Source organism: Python bivittatus, unplaced genomic scaffold, assembly GCF_059951505.1.
Source record: "Python bivittatus isolate LINGU-HERP-01145 unplaced genomic scaffold, Pbiv_v1 ctg000440_np1212, whole genome shotgun sequence".
Classification (NCBI taxonomy): Eukaryota; Metazoa; Chordata; class Lepidosauria; order Squamata; family Pythonidae; genus Python; species Python bivittatus.
In genome coordinates this window covers 6116433-6126459 of record NW_028277063.1, presented here as the reverse complement: position 1 = coordinate 6126459, position 10027 = coordinate 6116433, and the positions used below count along the sequence as shown (strand labels likewise).

The following is a 10027-nucleotide window of genomic DNA, read 5'->3' as shown; positions in this document are numbered from 1 at the left end:
TGGCAGGAGTCTTGGGTACTATTGTCGGTTTTTTTCAGAGAAGTTATAAAACAGAAAACAAGGATGATGGTGTAGAGACCATTTTGAATCACTTAAAAGCCCCAGTTTTATGCCTCAGCCAGTCACCATCTGAGAATTGTTTTAAAATGAGTGCAAGTTAAGTTCAGTGTTGTGGACCATGAGCTTTTCACTGCTCTTCAATGAAATCCAGTTTTCATTTGTCAACCTGCTTGCAGTGTCATAGTCTTGCTTTGATCCTAACTAGTCAATGTTGAGGTATAAGGGATCTGACATTTTATTTAGGAACCATACAACTGTAATCTGAATCAATGGCTAGAGCAGTGTTTCTCAACCTTGGCAACTTTAAGATCTGTGGACTTCAACTCCCAGAATTCTGGGAGTTGAAGTCCACAGATCTTAAAGTTGCCAAGGTTGAGAAACACTGGGCTAGAGCAATGAGTAAAGGAAAAATCCTTCCCCTCCTTTTTTAACAGGAAAAAACACTAAATATAGAAGAAAACAGATACTTTAGAATTAAATATATTACTAGTTCCTTCTCAACTATTACAGTTCTGCTGGTCATATTTGTGAAACAGGTTGGCAATGCATAATCAGGCTAAAACTTGTACATTAAATTTTATCAAAATGTTGTTAGTGATTCATGTAATTAGTTGCAAAATAAGGCTGTGTATGGTTGATAGTATTTAACATCACTTAAAAAAAACCACCTTTATGTCAATGTATAGTTAAATCTTAAAATACTGCTGGAGAACAGATAAAAAATGATGCATTTCACTGCCTTGCATAGCTCCTTCCAATGAGCACTTTAGAAACCTATGTATAATTTGGCCTTTGAATTTTGTGCATCATTTTTGTGAGGGAGTTAGTTTCCAAATCATATTTCTTCTTTACCACCAAAACAATAGCATTAATTCCCATCTCCACCTTTTGTTTTTTACACAGTGGGTGCAGATATTTCTTTCTTCTATTTCCAGTACTCTGAAGAGGCTTGATTTCATGTTCATGCTTCCTTTCTTATATATATATATATATATATAGTAGCACAATAACATGACATATATACTTCTGTGGAATTCTTGGTGCTCTAAAATAATGGTTACCTAGTTGGGTAATGAAATGTCTGCAACTAAATAACCAAGCTCAGAGAGCACCAAAAACTCCACAGTTCAACCCTGAGCTACATATATTCTCTTCTAGTGGAAATATGCTTCTATGTGGTGCTTATTTGTAATGGATTAAGATTGCATAGTAGTGTTATGTGCTCTGATGCACAGACATTATTTTGGAGCTTCATCAGCACACACTTTTGCATTAACCTGAATAGGGATGATTTTGGAGGGGGAAAAAAAGTTCATGCTCACTTTTAAGTATTTTATTTAAACAACTTTCAGTCTTGCCCCCACCCCTTGGTGGAACCCTCTTCTTTGAACCAAGACTGTCACGTCCGTCAGTTGCACAGAAGTGGATGCAATTTTTTCTAGGAAGTAGTCCAGAATTTACTTTATAGGAGAAAGTATTCATGTTCAATTCCAGCTGGCATAATTTAGTTATCCCAGCATTCCTCCCCTGGGGCTAGTTGCAGTATCTTTGTGACCACTCCAGTGCCCATGGTTCGAGATCCATCCCGCAGCGTGAACCGTTGTCCTTCTTCCAAGACCATGGGGTATTGCAATATGAGCTTCAGGGAGACATTCTCACCTGGCATCACCATTTCCTACAGCAAAGAAGAGGAGAGGTCTGAAGGGATGTCAACCTACACTTCAGAATTGTATTTGTCCACAACGGCAAGACATGTGGCAATCCAGAAATACTGAAAGAGCACCTATTATAAACCCCACTAGGGATAAAGCTTCCCAGCAGTGCACATGGACAAGAAATTAGTGGAAAAAAGATACAGACCTTCCCCTCGGGTAATTCTATGCGGCAAGTCATATTCCAGGTCAGTGAGAACATAACTGGCATGAACCTAGACACAAAAGATGCTTGACGGCCACCTTCCTCCTTGGTCAGGATATAAACCTAAGAAAGCAAAGCAATATATTTGCCTTGTCTCAAACGTGGCAGGTGGGTGGGGCTACTCTCTAGCCATTCCCTAAAAATTATGTCAATGTGTGCTCTGGAGTGTTATGGACATCTCTATGTCCCAGTCCTCTATAAAATGCATCCTAGTACTCTGCCTTCCCACGTCCATTTCCCTAGCTTACCTGAGCCTCAATCTTCTGATGTGGCTGGATGGAGCCAGGCTTACACATGACTAGTCCTCGTCGTATATCTTCTCGCTTCACAGACCGGACCAAAGCACCCAAATTGTCTCCAGCATGTGCCTGGTCCAACTGTTTGTGGAACATCTCGACACCTAAAGCCAATTACACACTTTTTTCTGAAAACTTTATTCAGCCACCTCAGTCCCACAAGACTATACTTAAAGGTTTGTCTCAGTATGTTTTCAGGCCATGATTGTTCAAAAACAACTGCCCAGTGATATAATGAGGAAAACTAAGCTAAAAAATACTGAAGACCAGACTCTTGCCAAAGGGGGAGGATTCTACTTACCAATCACAACAGAGCGTAAATGTGTTTTGTAACCCACAAATTCACATTCTTCCCCTTTCTTGAGAATGCCACGTTCAAGGGTACCTGCCACAACAGTGCCCCGACCTAGAACAAATCAGTTAAAGCCAGTTCAGGTAATGAAATACAAAATAGTTGTCTACTACTGTTAATGAATCCCCACCTTTGGATATGTAGGATATAACGTAAAGGGTGGCAAATTTGAGGTTTGGTACCTGGAATGGAGTAAGTACGCTCTATGGGAAGCAGAAAAGGTTGATCAAGGTCACGTTTTGGCACAGGGATGTATGTATCCACTACATCCAGAAGCTTTATGACAGAGTTCAACCCCAGTTCTGGATTTTGGTTCTGCAAAGAGTCATGGGAAGAAAGTAATACAACATCTTAATAAAAGGACAAATTAAAAGCAGAGTTCGAGCAACATATCACTGACCTCTAAAGCACATAGAGCAGAGCCTATAATAACAGGTGTTGATTCCCCATCATAGCCCAACTCCGTGAGTAGCTCCCGTATCTCCAGCTCCACTAATTCCAACATTTCTTTATCATCAACTGCATCAGCTTTGTTGATGTACACAACCACATGTTTCACTCCAATCTAGAATAGTGTGAGAAAAAAAAGGATGAGAATCAGATCTCTACTTCTTCCCTTGCTTAAAGCATCCCTCAATCTGAGCAATACATATCAGATAATCGCTAGCCGTGTCTTTTAGATCACAACCAAACCTGTTTAGCAAGCAGAAGGTGCTCTCTAGTCTGTGGCATTTGTCCATCTGTTGCAGCCACCACCAAGATACAGCCATCTAATGGTGCTGTCCCAATGATCATGTTCTACAGAGAAGAGAATGGGAAATGTGTCAGTATGTTTCCAGCACAAGGCTTAGAAAAACATCCTTTCATGTTACTGTGGTTGGACAAAAATACCTATCTCAAACTGGAAAGATTTCATTTATTTATTTAAGATCCTTGTTTTTAATTCTTTCTTAAATCATGCATTTATTTAAATATAACTTGCAAGTACAATCACCAAATACCTTCTGCCAGGGATTCTAAAATAGGAATACTGGACTTCTTAAGAGATTTCTTGGAATCATAGTTCCCCAGGCCTACCTTGATGTAATCAGCATGTCCAGGACAATCTGTGTGGGCATAATGGCGGTTGGCTGTTGAATATTCTACATGGGAGGCATTAATTGTTATCCCCCGGGCCTTCTCTTCAGGTGCATTATCAATGTCTTCATATTTCCTGTATTGGGCAGTCCCAGTCTCTGAAAGAACTGGAAGAAAAAGATGTGAACATGGGATCACAGCTGTATTTAAATGAAAGATTTGAAGGGCTGGCACTATTCCTTGGCTTGAGGGAGCAAGTCAGCTAAAAATACTCAAAGGCTCTTTTATTTCTTTTCTGTGCTCTTGAATTAGCAAAAAAGGCTTTGGCAGAAAACTTTTATACATCTCAGCCTGCTTCTCCTTATGCATTTATAAGAAATGTTACAGAGAAAAAACTCCACCAAAGTCTTTCCTGCAGTTCATGAGTGTGGGGGAGGAGCACATGGTGTTTAATTCTTTACCTGAGTCTCAAGTAAGGAGAAAGCATTAAGTCTACCATGTGAGCGACACAATATTATGTTTGAAGCTGATCTGAAACCCTCTGTCTAAACAGTATAACACCTTCGAATGGATTGTGAGATAGCCATCAATCAAGACTAATTATTTGTGAAGGCTAACATTTTTATTCCAAACAGAAAGGCTGAATCAGATTCTAGATCTGGGATCCTGATGATAGAAAACAGGCAGAACAACCCAACACACAAGGCTAAGCTCTGGCAATTTTTTAATGTCAAGTTTTAAATTTGGAGCATCCTCTCTCTACTTCTAGCTCTGGATTCAGCTATCAACTGCTCCAATACTTTACTGGTGGTTGAGTCAGTGGCCCTCTAGCAAATAAAAAAGGGAGCTGGCTGGAAAGCCAAGCTAGCTACTCTCCTTCCCTTATTTGGTCTCCTTTAACAACTGTGCCCATCTATACCCAACTCTCACTTTTGGTGATGGCCGCTGTTAATGTGGTCTTGCCATGATCCACATGCCCAATTGTTCCAATGTTGACATGTGGCTTGTCCCTTACAAATACTTTTTTCGCTTCAACTGCAAAGCATCGAATTAGGAATTCTTGTCCATAGAAGCTTGTGCAATGTACAGGTGGCTGCAAAAAGACAGGTAGCGATATTAAAATCTGTCTGAATTTCTGTGTCTTCAAATTGTATCAACACAATCTTTTGTCTTTTCCACTCCCTGATGTAAAATGTTTCTTACCATGGATAGTACATTTTGCATGTACTGAGACAGGCAGCCGCGTAGGCCTACAAGACACAAATATAATGATCATGATAGGAATCTTCCATTAGCTTATGATATTCTGTGTTTATGAAGTACAGTGCTTCACATTCGCATATCCAATTGTACTTCACATAGCCCACTGAAATTATTATCCACTTCCAATCAACCCATTATCTTTGGACATTCTCATTCTCAGTTCCATTCCTTCCCTTGTACCATTACATATAACCTTCAAGATAGGCATTTAGCAATAACAAAAACCATATCTACTCAAAACTTCATGCCAACTGAACAGCACATCTAGATTTGATCAGGGCAGAATTTTTATATGACCATACGATGGTCTGATTTATAATGCATTTAATCCCAAGAGCAAATAAATACACACTGCACAAAAATAAGGTATAGCATATTTAAAATCAACTTGTACTTTTTCCCTTCATCTTCTCTACACTAAACATATTTGGCTCAATTGTTTATTTTATGACAATATGACATATTCTAGGTGGCAGAACTTCATTCAGAACTAGCAAGTAATACAGACGCAAAGAATAAGCACACAAAACTTCAGAGCTGTTCGTCTCTTACAGAAAGGCTCTTTTTAAAAGGAATTTACTACACAGCAAGAGGGGACCCAAAATCACTTAAACCTCTTTCTCACCACAGCTAAAAGAGGGAAACAAAATTTCTTTGGGGTAAGAAATCAATCACGCCTCCCATAAATGTTGCTAGATTCCAAAGCTTGTTAGCAAACGGCCCCTGAGCAAAAATGTTGTGGATCGACATGCAGCAACCCCTGTGATGTTCATGGTCTGGGTTCCCGTGATGAAGAGCAAGAAAACCCCGCAAACAGTGTCAATAAACTGCAGCAACGCCCTGCCCTGCCCCAGCCATTGTAGTGTTCCAATAACCGGGAGTCTCCCACGTGTTAGAATCGAAGCTTTGCGCGGACATATAGTGGGGCAAGGGAGGAGTTTACTGCGCGCGGGGGGGGGATGTTTCTCTCCTTCCCCTCGCACGCCTCGTGGTCACCTTAGCATTCTCCGTGCCCCAGAACTGAAGACCAGGTCAAGGCACAAAAGGTCAGGCATTGCCTGGAGAGAACCCACGAAGGATGGAATAGCTTTGGGCCGCCTTTTTTCGCCTCCCACCTGGCTGTCGCAACGTGCTCCCCCCGTCCCCTCTCAATGGACACTTTGACTAACCGCTACCGCCGCCCAGCCGTCCTCGCGCCAGCAGCAGAGCACGGGCCGCCATCTTCACTTCCTTTTCCGGAAGTATCGTCACCAGCCGCTCTCCCGACCCGCAGAATATCCGCAGGGAGATGGAGAGAAGCGGCACGCGCCAGACCTAACTTCCGGTACAAATGAAAAGGCGCTACGTTTGATTGCGGATGATCGTTCTGCGGTGCAGCTGGATTAGTTAGCGTTGTACTGCGTATTGTCTGCTTGAGAGGCTTAACTTCCAATTTAGTTTTTAATGCTTTTTTGAACGGCGAAGGAGAGACTTTTCCACCAATGGGTAGAAACACGAGCCAGAACGTTGTGATGGTTAGGTGTATTGGGGCAAGGACCTTTGGAGGCCCTGTTTCAAATTCATCTTCCGCCCTGGAAATTCAGGATTACTCAATCTCACCTCAGCCCACTTCACAGGGCTGTTGTGGAGAAAAATTGGAATATGTACGCGCACTGAAGCCCTAGAAGAGAGACAGGGCATACCTGTCCCAGTAGAAAACAGGGAAAAGTTAGTACTTCAGTTGAGTTGTGATTAAGCAGGAGCATGATCTGGAAGCCAGTCCTATGAGAAACAGTCAAAAGAACTGAAGTCTAGAGCAGTGTTTCGCAAACTTGGCAACTTTAAGATGTGTGGACCTCAATTCCCAGAATTCCCCAGCCTCTGAAGCAGGGCATGACTACAAGTTATCGGTGAAAATTGTTGGCAAGTAGATAAAGGCTAAATACATTAAGAAAAATTTTCTAACAGCAAGGGCTAGGCAGAAATGGTGAACTTGCCTCACTGGAACATTTAATTAGTTCAGCCTTTCTGAATCTGACACTCTCCAGATGTAGTGAGGCTGCAACTCCCACAGTCCCACATTGCAACAGGACCCTGGAAAGTGTGGGAGTTTGGGGAAGGCTGCTGTAGCCACATTCCAGTACTGCAGAATATGTATTGATCAGAAGATTGGACAAGATGACTTCCAGGAACCCATTCAAGTCAATGACTATTCTTCCTTTCTCCTACTGCTAAAGTGTAAATAGCAACAGTGATTCCTGCTGTAATACATCAAAAAGATTCTGGTAGCATCTTTTCTGGTAGGTTTCCTGTATAACATGATGTTCGTGTATCCACTGCGTAGTTTTATCGTGACATCCAGGAAGTGGACTTATTTTGTAGAAAGGTCAAGGCTGAGATTGATGGTAGGATGGAAGTTATTGTTGTCATGAGGGAATTTGATGAGGGATTCTTTTCCATGGGTCCAGATGATGAAAATATTGAAAACTGCCACTATTATAGAGCAATGTGAATAAAAATTAGAATGTAAACGAGAACAGATGTCAGCCACCAGGAACTCATAGCCTAAACTTTTACAAAAGAGAAACCCTAGAAGAGAAGTAAATTTTGATTTCAGTTTGATCAGTCACAGGTGTTTAGGCTTGGTATAAGGCAGGAGTCCCCAACCTCATTGGGCAAGTGGGGACATTTGGTATTTTGAGAACATATTTTGAGTACTCTCATAATGGCTACTGGGAGGAGTAGCCATTCATAACAATCTAGTTATAAAACACCGAATTGCCAGAATGCTATCTGCCAGCCACCTCTGGTCTCCCCTTTTACTGTTCTTGTTTTGTCTATTTTCTAACCGCTTGACCTACTTCTTAACAAACATTGGGTTACATGTTTACTTCATTTTATTTACAGTATTTAAGTTATATAGTATTGAATTGTAATTGACTCAGTGGCTTACAACAATATAAAACACAGTACAATCACTGCAGTATCAACATCTGTTTCCCATTCTTAATTAAGGAGGGTTTTTTTTACACACAGTCTGGTAAAAGCCCTGGGAGATATCTGCAAGTATGGTAGTATCCAGATGTGCCATATTGGGACTCCAGTTTTAAGCTTAGGAGTAGCACCAAAGAGATCCTGGTTCAAGTCTACTCAGCCATGGAAACTTGCAGAGTGATTTCTGGCAAGTCACCCTCTCAGTCCAACCTGCCCCACAGAGTTGGGAAAAAACTGGGAGAGGGAATGTTATGTATAGTCTTCAGCTCTTAGATGAAAGGCAGGGTATAAATCTAACCAATAAAAACTTACCTAAATTCCCCAACTTGGTAGCTCCAGATTTCTTGAATTTCAATTCCCACAATCTCCAGGCACTATGACCTCTGAACCCCAAGGTAAACTAAATTGGGAAAGACTGCAGTAGGACATAGAAAATGGATTTAAGTCAAAACCCTCTGTACTGATCATAGATTCTCTGTGTGGATGCAAGAGCATTGCTGTTCCAGTTGTTTTTGCAGTAAATTCTCAATCTGCTTTTTTCTAGGATAGAGGGATTTTTTTTTTCTATTTCTGAGCATTTATGGATCCAAGCCTCTTTTCCATTCCAGTGTTTAATAAAAGTGTCAAAATTTTGATGCAGAAAAAATACTGTGTGGGAGAAGAACTGGCCATAGTGATTTAAGTGAAAGTATTAAGTATACACCCCAGGCACCAGCTGTTCTTTTGTTCCAAGGGGAAAAAATTCCTTTGCACATTGCACCTGATCTAAATCCATACTAATAGTGAAAGGGTAGAATTACACATAGTCACTTTCCATGGTTACATTTCAGGCTCTAAATCTATGCTTATTACCCTGTAGGATTAAAGTTAAACTGGACATTTTCTTTTTTTATATATATAATTTTTATTAAGAAATGATTTTACACAGAATTAAAAGGCTACAAAAACATAAAAAGAGAAGTGGAAAAAAGAAAAAGATATGATAGATAAAAGAAAAAGTGAAAAACAGGAAAAGACTAAGAAAAGGAAAAAGAAAAATATCTAAAGAAGCGACTTTCAATCTTCTTTGCAGCAGCTGCAAGCATAATAATTACCATTTCCACCCTCCCAAATTACATATCAAGGTTCCCTTCTTTCCATAAACAACTTTTTAATTAGTAAATCCCTAAATCACCAGTTCATTTTTCTCCATTTTCAGCAAAAAGTCCATAAAGGGTTTCCAGTCTTTTATAAAAAATAATTATTGTTCCCTCCTGAATCAAACAAGTCAATTTTGTCATTTCTGCAAACTCTACCATCTTCATGATCCATTCCTCCATTGTGGGTACTGTATTTCTCTACCATCTTTGTGCTTATAATAACCTCACTGCAGTTACCATATATAAAATCCCAGGATTTCTACTTTGTCCTTAATTTGTTTGAACCTCATCTTTGATCTGTATTACAGATTCTTCAAAATGTTATTCATTCTTTCCTCCAAATTCACCAATTTTTCCTCTATGGTCGCTGTCACAGCCACTATCCCTTCAAACGTCCTCTGTAAAATCTCAGGTGTAATCCCTGCAAATTAATCAGTCAACAATCCTCCCCTCCCTTCTTTCACTGCTTTTCTGGTAGTGGCCATCTTTCTCTGTCTTAATTTGTAATCCAAAAAATAAAAAAGTCAAAAAAAGCAAGCCTTTGCCCATTTTTTCCCCATAATTCTTCAATCTATGCACTTTCACGATGATCCCTTAGTCTCGATGTTTCTACTCTCATACAGTTTCTGCACTTTTAGGATTGTCTCTTGTCTTTTTTGTTTAAAAACGTCCATGAGTCATTTTCCTTGGAGAACTTAAAATAAAACACTTTCCCATGGAGGTACATGCTATTTACAGGTAGTCCTCGTTTAACGACAATTCGTTTAACGACAGTTCAAAGTTACAACAGCCTCAGAAAAAGTGCTTTACAACCTGTACTCGCACTTATGACCATCACAAACCATCCCACCACCCCCTGCAGTCAAGTGATCATGATTTATGATGCCAAGGACTCCACAATTTGTGACTTTATGACAGTCGTTAAGAAAATCACCATGGTCATTAAGCAA

At 40.2% G+C, this 10027-nt stretch overlaps 1 protein-coding gene across 1 annotated transcript; it reads right to left on the bottom strand.

Moving 5' to 3' along the window:
* Positions 1 to 72: 72 nt before the first annotated feature.
* On the bottom strand, positions 73 to 6267 carry TUFM (Tu translation elongation factor, mitochondrial). The gene is made up of 11 exons (XM_007421442.4): positions 6135 to 6267; positions 4906 to 4952; positions 4633 to 4795; positions 3703 to 3869; positions 3319 to 3423; positions 3026 to 3190; positions 2808 to 2940; positions 2575 to 2679; positions 2226 to 2377; positions 1921 to 2040; positions 73 to 1735 (listed from the first exon to the last, which is right to left on the bottom strand). The coding sequence occupies exons 1-11, from the start codon at positions 6184 to 6186 to the stop codon at positions 1565 to 1567; spliced, it is 1380 nt and encodes a 459-aa protein (XP_007421504.1). The 5' UTR covers positions 6187 to 6267; the 3' UTR covers positions 73 to 1564.
* Positions 6268 to 10027: the final 3760 nt, after the last annotated feature.